Below are 27125 nucleotides of genomic sequence, written 5' to 3' on the forward strand. Positions count from 1 at the left end.
GCATCGTAGTGTCGGCAGTCTGCTGCGGGACCAGGACAGACAGCTGAAGAGGGGGGGGGGGGGGTGGATCTGAATGTCGGACCGGGACAAACCTTGGACCACCGCGAATTCGCGCGCGCGACTCACAGGTAAGTCATGCCTCGTGAACGTATGCGAAGCGAGGACGCTCCTGAAGTCATTCATAAATTGGTGTTGAAATGTCAGACAAAGACACTTGGCGCGGGTAAGAGGCGCAGCGGCGGCGGCGGCAGCAGCAGCAGCAGAGTTTGACAGAAGCAGAGGCTCTCTGCGCTGTCGGAACACGTTTAGCTTTTACATCCTGTTCTGGATTTATGTCGGGGTTGTCCTTTCTACCATCTAACTGGGAAGGATCTGACGCACGGTTTGGAAGTGTGCGCGCCCCCCCTAATGAATGGGCTCGGATGGGTAACAAAAAAATGGCCGCAAGTGAGGCAAAAACGGTGCGAGCGTGGGCTTTAGTTGTCTGGTCAGCCGAGAAACGGTGCGAAGCGTTTGGCACGGATCCGTGCGCACGGTTCAAGCGCACGGCCATGCGTTAGAGCCGTGGCGTAGATTCCTGACCGGGAGGGATCAGAGGAAAGAGCTGCGGGACAGACGGCACGAGAAGGCTGGAACTGTCCCGAAACTACCTCCTCTAGTAGTGTAACAAACAAACAAACAAACAAAAAACAACAAACAAACAAAAAAAATCAGGTCATAGAAGGTTGAATTTTATTTAATTTTATTTTAATGTTCAGACGTTTTGAGGAAGGCCCATGACGACAGGCCCATTTTTACCGTATGTGAACACTTAATGAGAACATAACTGGAGAGCCCAGAGCCGGTCAAAGGTTGTATGGAGCCAAAAGCATATTTTAACTTGGAGGGTGGAGGGGTTCTATCAGCTAAAGAGCAAATATATTTTAAAACCAGAAATCTTGCAACAACAGAATGTAGAATCTGCCTTTTCATTCGTTGGCAAAGTACACAACTGATTTTAAATAGCATTTGCCAGAAATAATAATTAAAAAAAGACTCACTCCCTCATAAATGGATGATGACATGATGTCTATAAACAGCAGCATTGGGAAATGTCTGACAGTAGTCACAAGACGAATTTCTTTCCTGACTAAAATATTACTTTAGCCAAAATATGTAGAATGGATGTGTGCCTGTAAAAATGTATACAGTGAGGACTTTTGCTTCAAAGATCATCTGTGGATGGATTTCTCCTCAACTAGCAAGCCAAAGAAATGCTTCTCAATTTTTGTCTCAGGATTATGAAACAGTTGGAATATTGAATTGCATGAAACAAACCACCTAAAGCCGAGGAATGAGGACACAGCATTTAATTTAATTTCTCTGTGACACTAGTAACCACATTTGTTGTTTGTGAGCATAAAGTTTATCAGATGGAGGGAAAAAAAAATCATTGTTTTTGGCATGGTTTATATTTTTCCGTGTTCTTTGTCAGTACAAAACATCTGCTGATGTTTAAGGTTCTTCAAATAGGTTTGTCCAATGACTGGTTGTAGCCATTTTTCTCTGTGTGAGCAAAACAAGTGGAATAAAGAAGACAAAGTTTGACCACAGCTGTCCCCTGATTATTTTAACTTCCTCCCATTCAACACGTGTGCCATTAGATTATAGTGACAGTTTAGGGCCAAACTCCATGTTTTTTTTATGTGTGGGAAAACTACCTCCATAGAGATCGAGAGAGCGGTTGAGTCAAAGTACAGATGATGTCCTCAGAATTTCCAGAGAATTTCACCACAGCTACATAACCATCGTTCCCCTTTGTCCTCACTAAGGAAACACAAACTGATCATGCGGAGAAAAGAAAAACTTGCAGTTACTACATTATAATGAAGGGCAGTCTGGAAACACAAATATGCGGAGAAATTAGTGTTTATGTCTCTTGGCGTGAGAGTAAGAGTGCTAATCAGAACCACTTTACAGGTGCCAGAATTGCAGCTTTTCCAAATTATTCTTGAAGGTACTTTGATGGCAGCTCACAATGCATTAGCTTTGAGCTTTAAAACTCCTTATTAATATTGGAAACTCATTTTGCAGTCAGATCATGAAACGCACTGACCCAGAAAACACTGAAGGAAATAAAAATGACGACTAATTCTTGCTAAGTTTCGAGATTTATCTTCTGTATGAAAACTGAAAGACTCTTTGAACCTCCCTTCTGGAATTGGGCAGCCACTAAGTTTGCATATGCCTTGGTCTGGCTCAAGGAATCTCAGAGCCTCCTTATTCAAAGGAGACACGGTGCCGCTTGGCTGGAAATATAAGCAGGTTAAGCTTTGGCACGTTATGGAGGGAAGCCTCTGGACGTACTGTGGCGTCCCTCGGGATCCTTCCTGAGAGGGACTGTCTTGGCCAATGGACTACTGAGAGTGCATCGTGTTGCGTCCAAATTTGGTTTGATGTTTTTGTCTCTCATAACCAGATTTGTTTATTCGATTACAACAAACAAAAGAAGGATATGGAGACTGAACCAGCCCAGTGCATTACAGTAATTCCCCGGTCCCCGAGGTTGAATATCCAGCAAGAGTTCTTTCTCAGAAGCCAAGGGTGACCTTTATTGTTGCCAAAGTAAGATGAGCAAGCCTTCCCATGCCCTTATGTGTTTCCTTCCTGTCAGCAGGACGGAGGAAAACACAAATTTCAAGTCAGAGGCATGCCCTCAGCTTCTGCGGGAGCATATGGGAGTGAGCCAGACCAAATCCAACACGCTGAAGCTTCTTCTTTTCTATAATTCATACTGTCGAAGAGAGGCGATGAAAAAGAGGAGGAGGAATGTCAGTGAAACCCTCCAGACACGGACAACACATGGATAAAGTCAGCTAATATGCCTGCTGTCTGAGAGCAAGCCGGTACTCCCTCACTTCTCCATCAAAACTTTCACAATAACAGCTGTTAGGAAACCAGCTGGCAAGAAGACGTTACAATGACTCACTTGACGTTTTAATGAGTTGTGTGTTTGCCTTGCTGGTAAGGGGAAGGAAAGGCAAATGTCTGTTTCAGTTCTTGCTGCAGGCTAAGCAGCTGCTTCACTCAATTACATTAATCAATATTAGAATTATACAGGAGAGAACCTTCAGAAAGTCTTTGAAGGAGTGGCTGGAGTAGCCAATGATAGGAGAGATTTCACCTCAAAACTTAAAATATGTTGATTGAGACTTTTGCGTTTTTTTATTTTAGCTCATAGTAGCTGTTAATACCGTTAAAGTATTTAAAAAGTGGCTGTAGAGGTTTCAAAGCCTTTGTTGAGCATAAAGTGATATAGTGCTGTTGTCCCTCCCCCACATGTTGCTGCAGACCGCTGGTCAGCAGGCTGAAAAGATGGTTGCTTTTCTTTTCCTTTGCTTATTCAGATTTTAGTGGATATATTTGGTGGATCACAATTGACAAGCTACAAACGGCATTATTGGTGGTTCTACTCAAGCACCCAGCCCAAATAAATATAAATGTTTAAAAATGAAGCAGCCTTCCTTCAGCCAGGTGATTGACAGTTGGTGGCAACGAGGGTCGGTCTATGTTACTTTATGTACTTAGCTGGATCACTGTGGTATATCGATAAAAGGACTTCAGACCATTAGAACGGATGACTAAACCTTTTAGCAGACAATGTAATAGTATCTTTTTGAACCATTTGATACTGGTGAGCAGCCATTTCCTCTATTCTATTTAAGGACTTGACAACACATACCGATTTGTCTCATCTCTTCCCTCTGTTTTGTTTTTCCCAATATCATTACTGGTTCCTTTTACTGCCCAACATCACAGAAAGTCACTTCCCTCCTCTTTAAACTTCGCAGTCATATTAAGTGCTGTTGCACCACTGCGCCGCCCCCTCCCCCTTCTTTTTTCTTTTTTTATATTAATAATCGCTCGCAGGCAGCCGTGCAGCCATGGACGAAGCAGACAGCGCCATGTGGCGGCTCAGATTATGTCACAGAGTGCTCGTTATTAAGATTGCTGTGCGACTGCCGCTGCAGGGTTTTGACCATCTGATATCCCACCCACTGGAACAGCACCAGGGAGGAAATTGGGGTCATTTTTGCATGAAGCGTGCTAATAGAAAGACATTCATCAGGATAAATGGTGTTTAATTTAGAGTTCAGTGTCAGATAATGACTCAACAAGGTTAAACAGAGATGGATTCTCATCTTGGATAGATTGATGGGGAAATTAACAGTATTCTGCTGTTTTGGAGAATATGCCTGAATATTATGTTGATATCGCTCCGCTAAGATAACCATCTTAAAGGTAGCAGTGTAATCCTCTTATTCAGCGGGCTGTGGCAACGCATGGAGTGACCTACATAGGGTTTGACTGGAGGCAGAGGGTGATGGGTGAGAGGCATGACAGGAAGGGCTTGGCCAGGGGAGATGAGATGAGCGCTTATATGAATAGCTAGTCATAATAATATATGCTCACAAATGTGAAGTGCTTTAATAGGTATGTATTGCACTCCTCCAGCATTGAGACAGTAAGCTGTAACTTTACACCTCTGGACCGAAGCAGAATTTTAGGTATTTTCCAACGACCCTGGACAACATCGGACTGTCCAGATGAATTCTTTGTGACTATGAAGGACATTGAGAAAAACTGAAAGTGACTGCTGATCTCAGTGCTGTGTACATTATGCATCCAAGGGCACAGCAAGGCAATCACTACCAGTGGAGAATGTGTATAGAGAGCAGATCCCTTTGGGGATTTTATACAGTGCCGTCCAATTTAGTTGGTACCCCTGGGGAAGACTTGCTTATCTATTTATTTAATCTAGTTTTATTTGACCAAAGCAGACTGTTGTAGTAAAAGTCCCAGTAGAGTTGAGCACACTCCACACATTTACACACTCCACACATATAAGGACAGAAAAGGCTTTGTTTTCCTAAGCAAGCCTGTGAAGCAACCGGTTGGTTTTTATGGAGTATAATTGATGTTATGGACTCTTGGCGACCTGGAGATGGAGACAGACTTTTCCAACAGTGAAATTTAGGGATTTTAAGTGGCTTGTGGTTGAAAGAGGTGGTTATTTGTATCATGTCATATTTGCAATCCAGGAAAACAGGAAGTTGTGGATCATTCAAAATGAGTTTTCTGGTAAAACTAAGAAACTAAAGCATAAATAGGAAAAAAAAAAAAAAAGGATTTATAGCATTTATTTTAGTGGGATTGTGCCGCTTAGAATTTAGTTTGTAAAACATTTTTCTAAGTAAGGAAGTTTGGTAGCACTTTATTTGACGGGTTGTGAATAAGACTGTCATGACACCGTCATAAATATGCCATAACACCTGTCATGAACACGAGTAAGTCTTTATTCCGTAAATCATGACATTTTTAATACAAAGTTGACATTATTCAAATTGTCTTCGTTATACATTAACCAAGAAATTCTGATCTCACATAAATTTGTTATAAAAGTATTACTGATTAAATTTTAGCTTTGATAACATAAAGCTACACAATTTTTAAAGTTTAATCAGTAATACTTTTATAACAAATTAATGTCAGATCATGATTTCTTGGTTAATGTCAAATTGCCATAACAAATACATTTTGAATAATGTCAACTTTGTATTAAAAGTGTCATGATTTACCGAATGACACTTTATGACAACAGTGATAAATATTCATGAAGACGTACTCATGTTCATGACGGGTTTTATGTTTATGACTGTGTCTTATTCACAACCCGTCAAATAAAGTGTTACCAGAAGTTCTCCATACTGAGTAAATTAAATGTTACATTTTCAAAACATTTCCAACGGCAGATTATGTTACACAAGTAAATGTGTGATTTGTAGATGTTTTTTATACATTTCCTAAAGTGGCCAATCAATATGAGTGTCCCTGTTGTACGGTGTGTGTAATCATACCTAGCAATGCTTAATCCAATTTTGAGTTCTAAAAGTTTGATTCTTTTTTTCCTTTTGTTTTAATACTGTGCATATGCACACATACAACATGAGCTAAACAGCAAAGCTTTATACAAAAGCAAACTCTCATCCTCCTTCATAATCCCTCTTCTGTGAGCTGTCCATCATCTGAGCGCCTGGCAACCAGGGGTATTCAGAGAGCATTCGTTGGCTCCTTTATTCAACCAATGGCAGCCAGAATTGCAAATGCCGTTTTTTTTTTTTTTCTCTCCTCTCTCTCTATCTCTGTCCCAGGAGGAGGTATGAGGATCTGACAAAAGCCATGTTAAGATATGAAGAGCTCCAGCAATAGGACAAAGTGGAAAATAAACAAATTAGCTCATTCAAATGAAACTTGTTGCATCCAAATTGGATCTTTTGGAAAATTCCTTGCATTTATTGCAGAGGAAGCTAATTTTCCCCAGAGTTTGCTTGCGCGTTCATATAGCAAAATGTTTTAGTTGGTGTAGAAACAGATTACAAAGTTGTTCAGCCATCAATCCTAGCTCGCTTTGTTCTTTCAGTCTCTCTCATCTCTTCCCTCTCATCCTCTTGGGACTTCGGAAGCTTTTCCCTCTACCCAGTTTAATCTTTAAGGATTCTTCTCTCCTCTTCTTCTCTGCTGCCTTTTATATATCCCTTGCTCTCATGCTCTGAATGTCTCCCTCGACTCCCTGACTGCCCATTTTTATCCACTCCTCAACAATAGGCTGCTGCCCTTCCTTCCTCTGCTAAGATTTGGTCCTCCCTCTTCTTTTAGACATTTGACTGGCTCATCCTGGCTCCTGTGCTGTGGAGCAGATGATTTGAGGAGGAATTGTTTTGGGGGAGTTTTGCCTCCATTAACATTCTTCCACAGGATATCTTTCACTTCCAATAAACTTGGCCAAAATGAATTTAATCCCTGTTGTGTAATCAGCCAACCCGTCCTTGACACTAGTTGGTTAAAGGAAAAGTAAGAAGTTGTGGTGTCATCTTAACATTTGTTCACTTTCTGCAACAATCTTTATGTTTTATTTTGTACTCTCCCTAGTATGTGGAAGGTCAGATGTGAACTCCATAGAAAAGCTCATTTGAAATAGTCAAGTAATGCTTTGCATTTTATCACTTGTTCTTTATAATTTTGTAGAAAGGTTTTCAGTCAGTTTTACGATGACTATTATGGCAGTCCCAAAATGGCTTGGGTTCTGTTAAGCAGCAGTAAAGGATTTCGGAACAGTGTACATAATTTCCACACGGCTTTGCAAGTTCCCTATAAAAGCATAAAAGTTTCTATATCAGTGTAGCGTTGATCATTACAGTGGTGGCAGCATTTCTACATCCTGGTTTACGCTACCTACCAGTATATCGAAGAACCGCTTTTGCTCAAAGTGTTCTGTCCGTGAGAGGATCTTCGGTTTGGAACTCACTTCCTGTTGATTTAACGTCTGTAACCAGTTTTAGTTTTTTAAAGAAGCAAACAAAACTCTGGTTACGTCAAAAACAAAACTGTGCCCACTTTTGATGTTTTGATGTTTTATGTTTTACTGTCTGTTTGATTATTACTTTTAGAGGTATTTTTTATTTTTTATTTTTTAAAAAGCCCTTCTAGGGACAAGTGCTGAGAATTAGCTTTTGCTATTGCACTGTGACATAAACATGGGACTGCTGTTTGCCTTCAGTTTGTCTATGTCGCTGTATGTCTGTCCCTATCAAATAAACTAATTAAATTAAATTAAATATCATTGACGTGACGGTTAAGCTCACCAGCCTGACCTTGGTTGTAGAGAATTTGAAGCAGGACTGGCACCATGCCGAGGCTGAATTATTCCAATAGTACATCAAAACTAATCCAGAAGGTCAGCAAAAATCTACTCCCCTGAAAAAACATTAGGTTAGGGTTAGGGCTAGTATTTACTAGGAATACACCAATAACAAAATTCGGGTCTTTATTCATATCTGATATTGCTGCTATGACCGATACCGATTGAAACAAACATCAATTATTAATATGAACTCAGTTTTACTTATGGGACCAATACTGATATAAATAAAAGAAAAAGAAGATTGATATTGGCAAAAGCTGATGCTAATGCAGTTGGACATTCTTAGTTATTATTTAAATGTAGCCTACCACTTGCCATTTATATTTGGGATAGACCTCAGAACCTCTTAAACCAAAATGGAACAGAGTGAGTTTGGGAATCTGCCTAACTCTGGATCGTAATGTTATACTTCCTTTAATGACGGTGGGAGAGGAATGAGATTGGATTTGTAAACGTAAACGTTTAGTCTACTTTCCAACCCATTGCAACAGACAGTGATAACTGGTGGATTTGTAGCTTGTAATGAACTGTAGTTCTATGCGGTAAACAATATTTAATCACTGTAACCTGTGGATGTATAAATGTTGTGTGGCTGCTATTCACAGTCAGACTGTGAATAACACAGATCACATGTTTCCTTATGGTCTGTGAGGAAAGTCAGGACTTTCATTCATCCACATAATGTCTAAGCAGGCTCAGTACGGTCCGGGTCATGAGGGTATCGCTGGTGTTTATCTCTGACAGTCAATAGGCAAATAGCGGATCATAAAATTCTTCTCCTTAATTTTTATTTCACCACCTTCTTAAAATAAAGTGTCTAAAATGGTATATTTTACAATAATCTGACCATAACTCTTGTTCAATGACCGGTGGGGCAACCCTGCAAGGATAAATGGACAGAGACTATTGATGAATGCATGTTCCTATAATGTTATTATTTTTTCAAATGTATGCTGCACACTGAGTGAGCATAGCCAAGTGAAAACAGCCCTGTAGAAATTGCTTTTTAACCTTAAACCCATAAACCTCAATCTGATGATTTCATAGCAGTTACTTCACGTCTGAGTTTGCAACCTAAAACAAAAGCAGAGCCTTCCCGGAGGGAAAAAAACACACACACACACACACAGCTTTGTCATTGCTTCCAGAAAAATAGTGGCCATTCGCTAGCTGATGATGCAGGCATGCTTGAATAGCTGAGCACAATCTGCTGCTTGAGATATCTCTGTCCAATGTTCGTCAGACAGACCAATAGCTGACTGCAGGAGAAAGTCCTTTTTCAGAGCAACAGATGCATCAACGGGAGAAAACATTTCCTGACTGTGTTTATCTGCTGGGGTAAATGGTTGTGTCTGTGTGTTCATCCAAGTGTTTGTCAGGAATGCAACACAATGTGCTTCTCTTTGCAGGTTTTCACTGTGTACTGCTGCCTAGGACTTGATTGCACCAACTGGCACAGGTAAACAAAGCTTCGTCAGTGCCAACGTATTATACACTTTTGGACTGAATACAAGACGGCATTTCATGATAGCTCAATGGGAAAACTGCTGGCCTTTGAAGTTAAAACATTCTGTTGTAGCAAGGTGTTTATCATTGCAGAAGTTAATTATTATGCGCGGTATTTTTCAAGATTTTGCCCAAGCTCCACTGGCTGATAAATATTTCAGTCTGATTAGGGTACAGAAATATTGTAAATGATGCACAATCAGCTGCTTGAGATATTAACTGTCTATATGAAACCATAGTAAAACAGCATGGCGATGCTTCAAGACCTGAAGTTTGATCAGCTGATGCTTTCTCTGGAACTCTGTTTTCTTGTCATGATTATATGTCGAAATCTACGTGTTCCATTGTTTTTATTCTGTGATGTGGAAAAACTAAACGGACAGTTTAATAGATAGATTAGAGTGTGAGTGCGTGTGTGTGTGTGTCCGTTTGTAATACCTTGTGGTGACCATTTCCTGACACATACTACGTTGTGGGGACCCACTGCTCTTTGTGGGGACCGAAGCCTGGTCCCCACAAGTGGAAAGCTGTTTTTGGGTCAGGGGTCAGATTTAGGACTAAGGTGTGAATTGAGTTTTGGTTAGGTTAAGGGTTAGGTATGTAATGGTTACGGTAAGGGTTAGGAGAAGGGCAAGGTTTAGGCTGTAGAACTGAATGGAAGTCGATGGAAAGTCCCCACAAAGATAGCCATGCAAACATATGTGTGTGTGTGTTCTTGCATGTATGGGAAGTGCTAATTTCGAAGGGCTTCTATCTCAGCCGGAGATGTGTGCGGTAACACTGTATACTCATGGCCTGCTTGCATCCCCACTTTCCTGTCCATCTAACTCAGGCTGTTTGAAGGAGGCCGAAGTGGTAGAGACGTTTTTAACCAAACAGATAGCTACGAAAAAGGGAGCGACAGAACGTGTAATCCAGTGCTTTCGTGGCTGGATTAAAACCCTGCGTCCAAAGATGGGGGAGGGTTTGACTGGTTAGGGTTAAGGATGGGCAGGATTAAAACAGACAGATCTGCTCGGTGCACAGCTGTGTCACTGTGGCAGTCGGAGTTTGGTGGATGCTGAAAGGGAGGAGCCTGTTTTTGATTCATCCCACTTTTTCCCAATTCCACTGGGATACTTCAAGTTTTGAGTTTTAAAATGCATTTTCGCTCTGAATAAACTGACCAAAAATTGCCCTTGTGTAACTGTTGAGCAAGCAACCATTGAGATAACCTACTAATTTAAAATCAAGCTAACTGACCAAACAGTGGTCCGACTGACCAACCACTTAGCAAACCAAGCAGCTGATAAGCCAACCAATTAGCTCACTAATCACTGATTGGACTGACCAGTGGACCAACTAACTGACCATTAAAGTGGCCTACCAACAAAATGACAAGGAAACTGCCCAACCAGTTCACTAACCAGGAATTATCATGTTAAGGAATATTTCTTACTTTTCTGGTTTAAGTAAAAACAGTTAGATGGTGACATGCAAGCAACATTGGCTGCTTTGTGCTATCTAGAATGGTTAGCATGATAGCAATAAGCTTTTATTGTAAAATTAATGAGGGTCAGATTAAATTACAAAACGTTGGTTCCAAACCTTCACCCTGTTGAAACATTTAGGATTTGCTAAAATGCTAAATTCACAAACGGTAACCAACTAGTCCTAGCTGTTTGGTGCCAAATAGCATGCTAGCATAAGTCGCCAGAGCAAAAGTGGTTAATGAGACACAAAGGTCAAATCAGATTTATAGACTGCCATCTATAACTAGATTTTTCCCCATTTTTTTCCCCATTTGTATTGATACAGCTTTCTATTGTAATTTATTAAAACACACCACCAAAAGAAAAATAATGTTTATCTGGTCCAAGTCTAGCCTGTTTTACCAAAGAATCCCATGGTGAATGTCTAGCCCTGAAATATTGGAACAGCTTAAATTCTAGCCCCAAATATATTTTAATCCTGTCTGCACATCACGTTCCCTAGTATGGCAAATTGCATTGTAGAAAACATTAATTCTAAGCAAGTGGATAACCACTAGAAGAATACATTTAGGATACAACTTGCTGAAACTGACAGCTTCTGCACTCTGAAGTACCAAGAAGCCCTTTGAAACTTTGAGTATGAATGAAAGAAAAAGGAGGAAAAGAATAGGAATGTAGGGTCAGCCCCCCTTCAGTTAGACTTATGTAAGGTTACTTACATAATGACAAATTCAACATAAGTGTGTGTGTGTGTGTGTGCGTGCCTGAGTGAAGACGAGAAGGGTAACTTGACTTCTGTTAGGGTGGGTTATCCAAGAGGACGGGTACTCAAGCAAGCACAGCAGGAGAGAATTGTGGGATTATGAGTGTATGTGTGTTTCTGTGTGTGATCAACAAAAAAAGGAGGTGGAGTTGAGCATGAGACGGTATTAAAGTCAGACTAGAGCGGGGGACTGACAAACACTGAATTGGTCATCATTCTTTTTCCTCATCACTATCTTCTCTTCTCTGTGGATATCCTCTAATGATAATAATCCTACTCAGTTTACACTTGTTTTGTTTTATATTTTTTATCCTCTGTCCCTAATCCGCTTTTTTGTCCTCTATTGTCTTTCTCCTACATTTCTCTGACAGTTCAACAGGTTGGCAGTGCTAGACAAGACATAGTTGGAGAACAGAAGACGTAGTTGCTACAACTGGTAGTTTGCCAGTGATTTGCCTTTGGATACTTGTGGCGGCTGGAAGGAAAGAAGAGTGAAGAAGGACCTGGCTATGGTCACAACTATGGACGATCCCTGTCGGAATGGGGTGCAGGAGGAAGTAATGCCCTCTGGACAACCTGCTACGGAGAGGCCCCCAGCTGTGCAGTCCTCTCAGGGAGCAGAGACATCTGGAGGTGAGGAAAGGAGGAGGTGGGCTGACTGACTGACTGGCACATCCCCTCTATAGATGCTATAGATTTTACTTATAGTGGCTGGAGGGCTTCATTTTAAACACACAACCATGATTGACAGCGCTAAAACCCTCCTCTTGGGTCTGATTAGTTGCTTTAGAGAGAGCTGGGAGAAAGCAGAGAAGCTCGACTTTCTTTTCACAGATTATCTGTCTGATACCATAGAGTTACGATGAGTTTTAACAAATATGTAAAAAAAAAACAACCATATTTTTCATATAAGTTATATACTCCAGCTCTGTAGCTCTGCTTTTTTGAGGCCTTTTAGTCCCGATTAGTTCCTTGTTGTTATTGTCAGTTTTGTCATTGCAATGCACAGCCCTATTTCAATTAGAAGTGCTCCATTTCTTCATCTATAAAGCTAAAAGAAATACATGAAAATATGTATGCGATAGAGTATCTGTCAAGGCTCGTCTCTGATATATGCGGCTTCCAGCACGCTCTTGTTGATGGCACAATTAAATATGACTGGAACACAGGTTGACAAGTCTTTTTTTCCTCGTTGGATTTATCTTACACCTTTAAAAAATAGATGCATGGATTCCCAAGCAGGCAGTCTCTCCATTAGTATTCAACGCACGGCATATGTGTAGAAAAGGATGACTTTGAAGCACACAAAGGGAACAGTTTATAATGTAGATAAATGCATCTGCTTGGAATCAATTGTGGCAACCATCCCGTTTTAGATTAAGAACTTATTTTCCACAACCTTTTGCAGGCCTATAGAAACACTTGAGCATGAGGCTTTTTCTTAGCTCCACATTTTCAGTGGACAGACAGATTGTGAGTGCTCATTAGGATGGGTTGTGTACTCCTGCTGCAAACCGAGCAAACATTCCTGCGGTCGACAACGTCATGACACTTATCTCAGTGAGTGGGTAAAGGTCAACACAGAGAGCAGAGAACCCCATAAAAATATGAAAACATAGCTGTTTGGGTGTTTACTTCCAGATGTGCTTCGATTCTGGTTTTTTGTTTCTCCTCCGACGCTTCTGGTTTCAAAGTTTCCAGTCCTGCTCAAACACTACATGAGTCTGTTTTGCTCCAACTTTATGTTTTTGCTTTATAACACATAGGATGTCTTAACTGACTGATTATAATTTCGGAAAAGTTTTGACTGACTGTAGGAGTCTGCACAATGAAATCAAGGTGCCGTTTGTTTATGGGTTTGTGTGTGTGTGTGCGTGCGTGTGCGTGTGTGTGTGTGTGTGTCTCTAACTACAATTACAGTTCTGGTCTGAAAGACCGTGTGTGGCCCCATCGGAGCCCAGGAACAGGAATGTGTCCATACCGGATTTTAGATTGGTGCTTTTTTTTATTATGCAACTATATTTCTCTAACTCTAGTTCTGTCTTGTCCTCCTTAGTGTATTTGCCCTTCATAAATATTTAAGGTTTGTTTTGGCACCGAGCTTGCTGTTGATGTACCAAGATTATTCTAAATCTTAAAGAGAGAGATGAGCTTTATAGTTTCATATAGACTTTCCTTATCAGTATAATGGCTGAGCATTTCTACACTGCTTATGCTTGCCTGAAATGGTTTGCACAGATATACAAGGCCTATTCAGGCAACTTGAAATTGTAAAAGCAGAGTAATCCTAGTGTATATTTGTCCATCCGATTTGAGGAATAGAAAAGTGGAAATAATGTTGGTAATTCTAATCTAAAACAAAAAAGGTTTAGTCTGATTTAATATTACACAAACCTGTTGTGTTTTTTTATACATTGTGTATATATATATATATATATATATATATATATATATATATATATATATATATATATATATATATATATATATATATATATATATATATATATATATATTCCTGTGATACAGATTATATTGATGGGTTGCAGATTATATTGATGGGTTGGTCCAAATGGTTTTCCACTTGGACCCGCTTTCCTTCGAGGATGTCTCCAGCTGGCACTCACTGATGGCCTCTGTAATCAGAACTGTGACTATTATAATAATAATAATAATAATAATAATAATAATAATAATGTAAAAAGCAGAGTAATGGAGGATAGTTTGGGTTAAGGAAAAAATTCAAATGATTGACTTTTTTAATTCTAATCTATATATATATATATATACATATATATATATATTACATATATATATGTAATATATATATATATATATATATATATATATATATATATATATATATATTTCTAGTTTTACTTTATCTCTCTTAGTAGCTGCTGTATTTTTTGGGTTTCCAAGACAGTGAACTTGTTTCTTCAAGAGTAAACCCAAGTATAGAGTACAGCCTAATGACACAGAGCGTGATTTGGGTTAAAAGTATAATAGTGGGTTAGCAAGAACAAAATCTAGAGAAATAAATCATAAGTTAACGGGCTAAAAATGCTGACTGAGCATAATTATTACCTACACAAGTGCATAATGACACACTGACACAGGGTTTAAAACACTGACACATGATTTCAGTGCTCTAAGTGGCTTAAATGGGCTTGCGTTGGCTTTTAGACCCTGGCATTACAGCGTTAGCTGCTTCAAACAAACAGTCTACACCTCTTCTTCTACAGCATATGTTTATGTTAACAGATTAGACTGTGTTTTTGTTTTATTTATTTTTGCTTACAGCCTTTTACTCTTGGTAGCTTTATGCGTCGGCAGGCACAAACTATCTGTAGGCTCTTGTGGGAATGAGCTTTGAAGCAGCTAAAATGGTTTTTGAAATGTTGTGTTGCTTAGAAAGTGTATGAACCTGAGATTTAGCTGTTTTAGCTCAATGGGACCTGTTGTTTGTGTCAGACGTTCCATTAGCAACGGCCTATCTATGGCTGAACTTACGCCCACAAAAATATCTCTTACCCATTTTCCTTTGCGTATATTTTTTGTGTTTTCAGCCATGCAGCAGGTGGAGGATAATGTTGGCGAGGGACCTACTTCCACAGGCGTGAAAGACATCGACCTGCTTTTTCTGCGCGGCATCATGGATAGTCCAATTGTACGCTCCCATCCTCAGGTAGCACACACACAAATTAAGCTAAGGGTTAGAGGCAGTGAGCGGACCTACTTGTAGTCGTCTTGAAGGCTCCTTCTGCATCCTTCGCTTGCTCTGGCTGAGGTGCTTATGTACAGTAAGGCTTTGACAAACGTGTCCTGCAGAAGATTCATACGCACTTCCAATAAGGAAGGAATGCAGCTTCACACTGCTATAGCTTTTTTTTTTTTTTTTGATTATGCATGCATTATACAATATTTTTAATTACAATCGATTTGCTTTCACAAATGTTCACTGCTGTGTCCAATCTTTTATGTGGTCAGGTTACTTCAAGCACAAATGTGAAGTAGTTCTTGCTAGAAAAGACGCAATTTTCCAATTTTCACCTATTCCATGAAGGTTGTAGAAATTAGATTCATGTTTTTACTGTCATACAAGGCTGAACTGTAGGTTGTTTACAGCTGAAATTAACCTCATAACACTTCAAACAAAATTTACACATTTTGTTAGAAGATAACAAAACATAAAACATGCACACAACAGAGAGTCATCCGAATCATTTTTTTCCTTTTTCCACATTTGTGAGAACCACCTGCCCTCCCTGAGATTCTTTGTCGCCTCCAGGCTCAGGAGCAGCAGGAAGATGTCAAGCTAGAAGCGGTGCAGGACAACAACGTGGAGCTGGTGACAGAGATCTTGGGCGACATCAGCAACCTCAAGGTGAAAGATGACAGCGCGACTGAACTGTCGAGGATCCTGCAGGAGCCGCACTTCCAGGTGAGACGGAGTAAACATAAACGTAGTGAGGGAGAGCAAAAAAAACCAGAAAAGTAGCTAGAAGCTGTAATCCTCCACAACCAGACAAGTCCGGATGCAGAGATGGTGCTCTTTCAGTGTTGATTCATATATTGCAAATGTTTAAAACAAACAGGTTTTCATGCATTGAATGGTGAACTGAGTATGCTGTTTTATTATTCTGGTTTTGGTTAGTTGATGTTTGGCCCTTGTTCTTACACTAACCTCCAGTTCTGGACATAGCAGCAGGTTTACACAATCTGGACCAATGGGAGTTGGTATTCTGAGCCCAGCGAGCCCTCAGAACCAATCAGAGCTCTCTGAGCTGTTAGCTGGAAGTTAAAACCCTGCTGACCTACTGAGGAAGAGGGAGAGGGTGGGAGGAAGGGAGATGCTGGGTTTATAGAAATGGGAAACAGATATTACATCACAGACTGAGCATGTGAGTTTGAAAAGTGAGTTTCCTGGAGAGCCGTTGTTTATCATCTGAGTAAGATATTTTAGGAACAAGAGACAGTAATTCCAGGATCGGAAAGAAGCTGTTTTAGGGATAATCAGTGAACCAAAAAATGAATTGATGACATCCAGAGGGTAATCCTAAATTTTGATTCATTAGTTGATTGATTCTTTTAGTGGGTAGGCTATGTCAGAAGTGCAGCTTAGAATTGTACTAGTCATACTGAAGAAAAACAAAACAAAGAAAATATGCACGCCTCCAAAAATACCTCAGAAATGCTTTTTTTTCCCAGAATAGATTTTTTCAATCTTCTGAACTGAAGTAGCAACACTTGTTATATTGAAGAGATGACCAGAAACATTAGAAGAGAAAAACTTGTGAAAAACAGTCTTTTAAAAAGGCACAGTTAAAGCATACTAAATAGCAGAAGCTGGTAAATACAATCCTGTAGGGAAGCTGCTTGGAAGTCTTAGCAGTTTTGCAATAGACACAATGACCTTATAAAGTTAATGACTAGATAAAGTTGGACTGAAATACCAATGTGCTAATAGTGAGGTGTTTCCTAAAAGTATGTAAGATCAGCTGCTGTGCTTTTATCATCTTTTATATCAGCACCTAAAATACTAACTTGCTAAGAGTAAAATGTTAGCTGAAAGTGGCTAACAGTGCTGTCTTGGTAGCATCTTAAATATCAACATCAGCTAAATGCTAACATGTTGATGGGGACTATTTAGTTTATAGTGGCTAGCAATAGCTGGTGATATCAACATTAGCTAATGTCCTAAACTATTTGCTTATAGTAGCTGCTATGAAGTTATGTGCTAACAATTACATTTTAGCTAGAATTAGTTAAGCACAGAATGGTCCCAAAAGCATCTTATAGCCTTGCATTTTTCTGTAAACGTCTATTTTAACATGATAAACTATTATCCTAGCTTTAGCTAATATACGGGCATCAGCTGGCATACTTCTTACAACATATTATGTGAGAAAAGCTAATGTTGTTTACCATGTCAACAACGGCCAATACGTTAGCATTTGCTAAGATTTTTACATAAGGCAACATGCTAAAATTAGTAATATTGGACACCTTGAATGTTTTACTATTGCTCATCCAATTAGCCTATGAATGGCATTCCAAGCTGAAGGTAAACTGGAGAAATGAGTTATGAAAAACCACAAGAGCTTTGAATGATTTGAAATCTTAACCCCAAACCCGTCTATTGGCAACACTTGTCAAAAGTTACATATTTTGCAGAGTATAAAGTTAATCATAGACGTCACGTCCTCAAAGAGCTAAAGGTTTTAATATCTGAACAGCTAAAAGTCTTAGTAGCTGGACGCTTTCAGTAGCATCAGTACTTTGTAGGATTCACACTTAATGTCAGTTAGTTGACACTTATTATTGATATGCACTTTACATCAAGCAGTAATGCATAAACTTTTCTAGCTACTGCTCTGTTTATGGTTTTAAACACCTAGGCTTACTCAGATTAAAGCAGTGAAAGCATTGTGAGTGAATGAAATTGAGCAAGAGACATTCTTTTCCTTAATCATCTGGAAAGGACAGAATTTGTTTTCTTGGCATGCTTCACATACTACTGTTTTTCTTCTCTAAGTCCCTTTTGGAGGCACACGACATGGTGGCATCAAAATGCTATGAAGTACCTCCACCGACTGAAATGGCCAACGACGCAGCGGTCAACAGCGCGCTCATGCAGGCCGACGCCGTCCGCATGATCGGCATTCGAAAGAAGGCCGGCGAGCCGCTGGTGAGCCAATATGAAGGGCAACTCGATATGTTTTATCTACTTCTTTGTACCTGCGCACGGCTGTTGCTGTTGTTCATGAGTGAATGAAGAGGAAAGGAAGCATCCCAGGCCATACAATCCATAACCATTCATCTTCCCCGCAGGGCGTGACCTTTCGTGTAGAAAATGATGACCTGGTCATTGCCAGGATCCTCCACGGCGGGATGATCGACAGGCAAGGCCTGCTCCACGTGGGCGACATCATTAAAGAGGTGAATGGCAAGGATGTCGGCAACAACCCCACAGAGCTGCAGGAGATGCTGAAAAACTGCAGCGGAGGCATCACGCTGAAGATCCTCCCCAGCTACAGGGACGCTCCTGCACCTCCACAGGTAGAACAACAAATCGGTGTTAAGTGTTGGTGTAAAGAAGCGATGCATAAAGAGCGGCAGATGTTGGCTGGTGGCACCGGCCTGGTAATCTGGCGCCTCCATCAATCCTCTGTGCATGAATGTGAACCATGGGAGCCCTATTAATAACACTCGACATGCTATCTAGGTCAGAATTGCTGTTTTAGCCTCATACACACACGCGCGCGCGCGCACACACACGCCCACACACATGCTTCCTGTAGTTACATGCACCCTAACATAGAAAGTACAATTGGTTATAAAACCCTTATTTTCTCTTGTTTAGTCACGGTCGCTGACATAAAAATAAAAAAAGGACCTTTTTTCATCTTTGACATAAATTGACATGCATAAACATGTCATATTATGCTAAAGACACATAAACTGGAAGTAAAGATGAATGAAACATGATGCGAAACGCTATCCTGCTCTGTGGCTCTTCACATGCTGAGCAGTGTACTTTACTGGCTTGTTTTATGGCTTCCTCTGGCTGCTTGTTTAATCTAATACATCACCCAGAGCACTTTGCCTTTCTGGCAAACGCCTCCGCTGTTGGTGCATCGTAAAGAGCGGAACAGGGCGCCCTCTGAGACCCCGTTGTCACTTCTTTACTCCAGCCTTACCTTATGTCAGTATCTTCTTCTGAAACATAATCAGATTTAAGTGAACGCGTGATCCCTACAGGTGTATGTGCGGCCGTACTTTGACTATGATCCAGCCAGTGACAACCTGATTCCCTGTCGAGAGGCGGGAATGTCTTTCAAGAGAGGCGACATCCTTCAGATCGTCAACAGAGAGGATCCCAACTGGTGGCAGGTGAGCTTTTCCTTTTACTTGTTGTTTCTGGTCAAATGTCCTCAAAGGTCACGAGACAAAAGAAATCTCAAGCTGCACTGTAATCCATTGCAGGCATGCCATGTAGTGGGTGGTGCCACCGGACTAATACCCAGTCAGTTCTTGGAGGAGAAGAGAAAAGCATTTGTCCCTAGAGACTTTGATGGATCAGGTTTGTCTCTGTCCTACCTGCCTATAATTGTGGTCTTAAATCTAAACGAACCATTTGCTAATAGTAAAATGCTGGCATCGTGAACATGAATGCCATATTAATTTTGTATTTTAATGATGCATTATCCTTATTTACAAACCTGCTTTTGAGCACAGTCCCTAAGTTTTCAGTGGAGATGAGATGGGAGCTTGTTGCCGTGCTTGGAGACATTGTTCTGTTTGCCTGCTTTTTAACCACCTGACCCAAAAAATTTCACTTTGTGTTAAAGGAAATTAGTTAGAAAAACCCCCAAGCCTCAAGCCCACCATAATCACATGAAGGTGCTGGAACACCACCATCAATATCCCTATAAAGGGCGTTCACCATAGATTATGAGTCCCATCTAACAAAGAAGCACCAACTCCAAAGTTGACTCTTGTGAGATTTACTGAAATTTGCACAGTCAACTGCTTTCTGTCTCAATGACAGTAAGTTTCCTTGGAGAAGGTCAACGACCCAGTGCATCACAGGAAGTGGAAACAATGACAGAGAAGAACAATTTTTTTAAAACCCTCCTCAAAACCTACAGTGATGATGGTTGAAACTTGGACACAGCTGAATGTTCCAACAACTAAATGATCCCGAACACACAGCAGAATTGGTTTGGGAATGGGTAGCATGCTAACATTAAACTTCAACCCCACTGATAATCTCTGGTCTGCACTTAAAAGCTGGGTTTGTGCCAGAAAACCAAATCACCTCTACAAGTTCTGACGAGAAGATCGGCGCAACATCCATGCAGAATTATTCCAATACCACATTGATGCCTACAAAAAGTGTTGTTTCCCTTTAACCTGCTAAGAGAGATTTAACTTTATATATATATATATATATATATATATATATATATATATATATACATATATATATATATATATATATATATATATATATATATATATATATATATATATATATATATACACATGTGACACATCATAATGTGAAAGCTACACTTAATGCATTAATATTAGTTAAGTCTACTACAACCAAATTCACAGACCTGAAGCAAATCTACCACAAACGTGATCAACACTCAGAAAACATTCCATGCCTGCCCCCATCTGGCCAAAAGCTGCAATTGCAAATATGTACAAATAAATAAATGTTCCTTCTCTTTCGTTTTTAGGAATTCTCTGTGGCACCTTAGCAGGGAAAAAGAAGAAGAAGATGATGTACTTAACAGCCAAGAATGCAGGTTAAAATACATTCTTCTCAGTGTTGGTTTACAACTGATGTTTCTATTTCAGTTTTCTCAAACTTTAAAATGTTTTCTAACAGAGTTCGACCGACACGAGTTGCAGATCTATGAGGAAGTAGCCAAAGTCCCTCCGTTCCAGAGAAAGACGCTAGTCCTGATTGGTGCTCAGGGGGTGGGCCGCCGCAGCCTGAAGAACAGACTGATGGTCCTCCACCCCACACGCTTTGGCACCACTATACCATGTGCGTAATATTCCTGTTCTCCTACACAGTGTCTCGCAAGGTATTCAAACTCACGGAAATTTTAAGGTGTAACCTTCTATTCTGACTGAATGCTATGTGTGGTGAAAAAGTACTGGAGATACAGCAAAGCATTTAAACTTGATGTTCATAGATGTATTCGAATGAGAAAGAGCTGGACAAACATTTCCAAAAATACAAAGTACCTAGAGAAACGAATGCACCAAAAGCTGGCTGTTAAAGTCCAAATATAAGAAAGTTAAAGGGCCTGTAATAAAAAAAAAATAAAATAAATTAACATTTAAATATTCAAAGCTATGCATTTTTTTTCACATTCAGATACGTCACGGAGGCCCCGTGACGAGGAGCTAAACAGCAACACCTACCACTTTACCTCGCGGACAGACATGGAGGCGGACGTGAAGGCCGGTCGCTTCCTGGAACACGGCGAGTACGACGGCAACATGTACGGCACAAAAATCGACTCCATACACGAGGTGGTCGCCGCGGGACGCACTTGCATCCTGGACGTGAACCCCCAGGTACCGACCAAAGATCGGCACCTCAAAAGGACTGGCAAACAGTCGGCAGGAGGGAGACACAGAACGTCACAGCGAATGTACTGTAGATGAACGTAAACATGTTTCTGCTTGATTGTCCTCTCCAGGCTTTGAAGGTACTGAAGACAGCAGAGTTCATGCCCTTCGTGGTTTTCATTGCAGCGCCTGATTTTGATACACTCAAGGCCATGCACAAAGCTGTGGTGGATGCAGGCCTCTCAGCAAAACAGCTCACAGTGAGTAACCGATCGACGAACTCAACAGTGTGATCATTTCGATTTGACTAATCCATTGAATGACCAAGTCCCGACTCATTTTCAGTTGTTATTTAAACTGTCCTGGTATTTCATGAGCTCGTGATGCACTCTTAACAAAATCATAGATACTCCATCAATTATTCACGACCAGTAAGCCTAAAGTCTGATCAAATATTTTTCAGTAAAGTTGTTGGTGGTGCTAGATTTTTGTCATAGCATGTCCATCAAACAACTGTTTGGACATGCTATAAGACTGTGTCTGATGATTTTTTTCTGAGACTTGGTGTACCCAGTCTACCACTAACGTCATAAAAAAAAACAACTCCCGTGTCTTCATTTCATTTCAAATTTGGTCTTATCCTTAACACCAAATCTATAATTTGCTGAACCTTCACTCCCTTTTCGTTCTCTGACCTGCAAACATTGTGACTCCAGTGGTGACCCGTTCCCTTGTTGTCTCTACAGGACGTGGACCTGAGGAAGACTGTGGATGAGAGCGCCCGTATCCAGAGGGCTTACAGTCACTACTTCGACCTGACCATCGTCAACGACAACCTGGACAAAGCCTTCGAGACGTTACAGGCCGCTGTGGACAAACTGTGCTCCGAGCCTCAGTGGGTCCCAGTGAACTGGGTGTATTAAGGACTGGAACCAGCGCTGAATGAAGAGGAGGAAATGCTACTGAATGATAATATCCGATTGATCCTTCTCCCTGCACACTGTGCGACTCCTTTTCTACTCCAAACTCAAAGGGAAAGAGTGCTTATGGATTTTCTAATTTTTTTTTTATTTTTATGAAAAATCTTTACATCCCACGTGGAATCAACTCAAATGATGTGCTTGGGCCAGTTTTTATTTTTCCCCCCCGTTTAATTTATTGTTGTAGTTTTTAGCATTGTGAATGGTTTTGTATTGCCAGTCCTTCTTCCATGATGCAAAGGATTCATCGGCACCACAGCTCCACAACGAAGTGGATCTTTGAGCAGTCGTTGCCGTGTCTGAACAGCCACTGCAGCCATTTTGTCTCCACCTGAATCTTTTGTTATTTTTAAGTACCCCCTCATCTCATCTCCTCCCGCTGGACCAAGGAGTCGAAGCTCCTCCTGCTGCCAAGAAGGAAAACACTTTGAGTTCCTTTTTCAAAGGGCAAACACTTAGTTTTGTCTAGATTTGTCATTTTATTTTCTATCATTGTGGTGATTAATAGTGTGTAGTTGACTTAGATGTGATCCTCAGCTTTATTTATGCGTCACTTTGTGATGGCCCAGTCCTCACCAGCCAACCTGTTTGTTGTATTTTTGTGAATGCGACTCGCTCTGCCCTTGTGTTCAGTGTCACCGAATGTCAAAGCTCCTTAACCAAACCCCGAATCCGACTGAAACTGATGCAACGTCCAACTCTACAAGCACCCAAGCAAAGCCAAAACAGCAAAGCTGTAGCATCATTCTTCTACACCTTTCATTTCTAAATATCAAAAAACATATAAACCTTTTTTTGTTGTTGTTGTCGTTTTAAGATATTTGCTTGCACTTTAAATTACCTCATTTTGACGATTCTAACAGTAAAATGTAATTTTTCACAACCTAAAGTTTGATTTGCATCAGCCCAACTGCGTGATTTAAATGTCCCCACATCAACCCACTGTGTTTGTTTTTACATTTTTTATTAGTAAAGTTCTAATTAATAAAGTTTATCAAATTGTAACCTACGGCTGCTACTGTGGTTTTGGCTGTCTGTTGACCAGGAGGTGTTAATATACCATAGTAGTATCAAGTGATGTTTACTCAACAGGATTTCAACTAGTGAAGTGAAACAGAACTGAAAATGCAAAAATGGGAAAAAAATAAAAATCACAGCAAAATCAAGTATTTTAAAAGTTTTTATTTTACGCAACTTACAGTCAAGCCAAAGTGTGAACTATATTAAGTGATACGTATTCACATTATGTCCTAACAGGGTTTACAGCATATTTTGTGTTCTGTAACCATAACTGTTACCCAAAAAAATAAAATAAAAAGTAAATGCGAAACAGAAAACCAAGACGGCTTACATCTTTACAACAACACAAACAAAAGGAGCTTAGCAGTCGATGTGAACAAATTCAATTCAGCAACATGAAGGACCCTCACCAGAACAGGAAGGACAGCAAACTGAGTTTTTGGCATGTCGGTGGTTTTAAAGGAGGAAAAAACAGCAACAACAAAAAAAAATAAACAGGGAGAGAAGTGAAGGGAGGTCTGAAGTCACGTGACTTTGCAGAGCTGCCTCTGCCGAAGGCTGCAATGGAAACACTGAAGGTAGAAAATTAAAAGCAGGGACAAAAAGAAAGAAAGAAAATTGAGTGTCCTGAAATTAGTTGGTCAATTTTATTATCATCAATTCGTTTTTCATCTCCGTTAAACAAAAGGACCATCTGTGAAGTCAACTACATCTCCAGAACAGGCTCTACATTCATAGGAGGTAGATAACGCGGCGATGACGATGACGACGTGGAGTCCGGGACATTGTAGTGCATCATTTCTTCCACTTTAAGGCCGGATGGAAACTTTCCACGTAGCTCCAAGGCCGTCTTAAGACAAAGGTGTAAGGAAGGGCGGGGCGGGTTCGGTACAGCCCTTTCATGGCGATACCTGAGTCAACAGGCGTGTGAAAACGCTTGGTGCACCATCAATTCTTCATCCACAAAATCTTTTTTTGTTTTTTTTAAAGTCAACATGAGTGGAAAAATATTTGGAGAAAATTTGAGTGGATTTGGCCAAAAGGTGTTACAATAGTAGGTTGAGGCATGTGTGCCGCTTGTGACATTCAAACCTCCCATTAGGGAAAATTAAAAGATTATATATATGCATATATATATATATATATTGTTGGACAATACATTTAGAGAACAAAACAGAGTCAATGCAGCATATATCAGGCTTATGAGGTACTTCATGAATATATATAGACAGATATAATCAACTTTTTTTCTTTTTTTTTAAGAAAAGCTTCTCAAAGTCATTATTCCTTATAGTTCCTATTGATAGCATAAAATACCTCGTCAGTTATTTTATTTTTGTAACGCACAGCCCAAGCTAGATGGGCGTCTTTAGTTTTATTTATTTAGTTTTCAGAGACTGCTTTCAAAAAGTGCAAAAAAAACACAAATACTGATCGTTCTATGCAGCATCTACACTCACGGTTATTGAAAACGGAGAGAACGTCTTGGATTTTATTTAAAAACACAAACAAAAAAACAATTAGACTGAGGTCAAAACCTAATGCTGGAGCAGATGGGGAAGGAAAAAATTTTTTTTTAAATTTGCCAAAAGGCACATCTAAAAAGGAAACGACTTGAGAACATGCTGAATGTCTACAGCTTGGATTTGATCTGTAAAGTGACAGCAGCTCACATGTACCTTTGGTTGAATGATTTTATACGCCGTCAGTCAGATTGAAACGCGTTTCTTCCCTTTTACGAGCAAACGGGGCAGGGAGGCCGAGTGCAGCGTGTAGGAAAGGCAGAAATTAGAGTCTGTATTTAATCGCAGGTAAACGTGTCAAACCACAAAGTTTTGGCTTCCTGGGAAAACTACAAATGGACGCGAGCTGCTCGGAAATCCAACTAAAAAGGCGTGCTCAGTGTAGTGCTGCTGCAAACAGACTCGTCACACCTGAACAAAAGCCAACGTACCAACAGCCCACACAATCACCGCAACCAAGTCTCACAACATCTTTGCCGACATAAAGAATCCAAAAATCGTCGCCAAGCAAATCAGAATCACAATGGCACACGTGAAAGATCCAGTTATGATTATGCTTGATGAATCACACAAGGAGGAATCCCTAAAGCTAACGCTGGGTTCTCTGACTCCGGATTGGTTAGAGAAAAAAAAACAAAAAAAAAAAACCAATAAGATTAAGAAATAAATTTGGTCCCCTAAAAAAAAAAAAAGTAGAAATCGAGCACAGCAACATTAAAAGTTCTCTCACACGATATTGGCTTTTACTGGTTTGGTCACTATGAGATTTCACTTCGGCGCCTTTCTCATAAACAAACGGGACAATAGTGATAAACAATAGTAGCTGCTCTGAGGTAGTTCTTTACAAAGCTGATGGATTTAAAAAAAAAAAAAAAAAAAAAGAAAGGAAAAAAACAACAACAATCTAACTGAAAAGTAATTGTCGAGATGTGAAACTACTGAAACCAATGGCCTGGCAGGATTGGTTTTCAGATCAGGATGATGGCATTCAGTTGGAGAGTTTCCCCCCCCAACAGCTCTCGTTAGACGCGTCACTTAAAGGACAAAGGAGCAGCAGATGCAGTCGGGTCACGGCGTCGCCTCCGCCCCGACGAGTTTCGAAACGACCTGCATGACGATTGGAAAACTCTGCTGAAGTTCTTAATTAGCATTTAAATCCCAGGTTATCGCTGGGTGAAAAGCCGAGCGTTGCTGATGGTTGCAAATGTAAATTCGGTTCTTTAAGCTGACGAGCGGGAGTGCAGCGACTGCTGGAGCTCATGAGGTGGTACTCGATAGTTGGGGCAGGATTCATTGATTGGGAGGGGAAACTTTACTCAACCATCCTAAAGGCTTTTTAGACGGGGAAATAGATCTAAAGGTATTCAAACATTTGTAGGGATGTTTAGAATTGAAAATAAAAACCTTTTGCCAAACAGGGATTCTCAAGACCAAAAAATAAGATAAGTAGCAACGCCAGGCCCGCCTGCTAGATACGCTTGTGCTGTAATAAGCAAGAACTTGTACACATTACATTGCTGTGACGTGGCTGCACGTAACGGGGCGGACGTGGTTTCAATAACAATAATATTATTACGCTTCAGAGGATTTACATACAAACAGGAACAGGAGAATTACGCCTGGTGAAGCCGGCTGTGCGCTCTGAAAATTGGTTCATTACTTACACGCAAAAACAACAAAAACAAAACTGGTTCTATCAACTATATGCTGACAAATATTTAAAACAAAAAAAACAACGCATGCTTCATTTAAAAATCAGAAAAGACTTTACAAGAACAAGTCCACACGAGGCAGGTTTATCAGGATGGGAGTTGGGAGCAAAGCTGGAAACCTAACTGCAAACGCAAAATCATCGGATTTCTGTTTCCAATGCAAAAAAAAAAAAAAAAAAAAAAAGACGCACACCTCAAACAAGTATGAATCCACAGCTGAAGATATCACTTCCCTTCACACCAGTGGGATCTGCTGCTCTCCAAAGCATCTGATAATGAAAAGATTAGCAAGCTTTGCTAAGAAACC

At 40.3% G+C, this 27125-nt stretch overlaps 1 protein-coding gene across 2 annotated transcripts; it reads left to right on the forward strand.

Moving 5' to 3' along the window:
- Positions 1 to 26782, forward strand: pals2b (protein associated with LIN7 2, MAGUK p55 family member b). Of its 2 annotated transcripts, none has more exons than XM_044137881.1 (14): positions 1 to 128; positions 9151 to 9200; positions 11854 to 12115; positions 15052 to 15170; positions 15774 to 15926; positions 18021 to 18173; positions 18317 to 18544; positions 19247 to 19378; positions 19472 to 19568; positions 20737 to 20805; positions 20889 to 21050; positions 21387 to 21589; positions 21715 to 21843; positions 22330 to 26782. In XM_044137881.1, exons 3-14 carry the CDS (start codon positions 11992 to 11994, stop codon positions 22504 to 22506), a joined length of 1746 nt encoding a protein of 581 aa, XP_043993816.1. In that variant the 5' UTR covers positions 1 to 128; positions 9151 to 9200; positions 11854 to 11991; the 3' UTR covers positions 22507 to 26782. The 2 variants fall into 2 exon arrangements, with proteins under 2 accessions (XP_043993816.1, XP_043993818.1); XM_044137883.1 differs by having other exon boundaries at positions 15052 to 15152.
- The last annotated feature ends 343 nt before the right edge of the window (positions 26783 to 27125 follow it).

This window comes from Gambusia affinis, linkage group LG14, assembly GCF_019740435.1.
Source record: "Gambusia affinis linkage group LG14, SWU_Gaff_1.0, whole genome shotgun sequence".
NCBI classification, from domain to species: Eukaryota; Metazoa; Chordata; class Actinopteri; order Cyprinodontiformes; family Poeciliidae; genus Gambusia; species Gambusia affinis.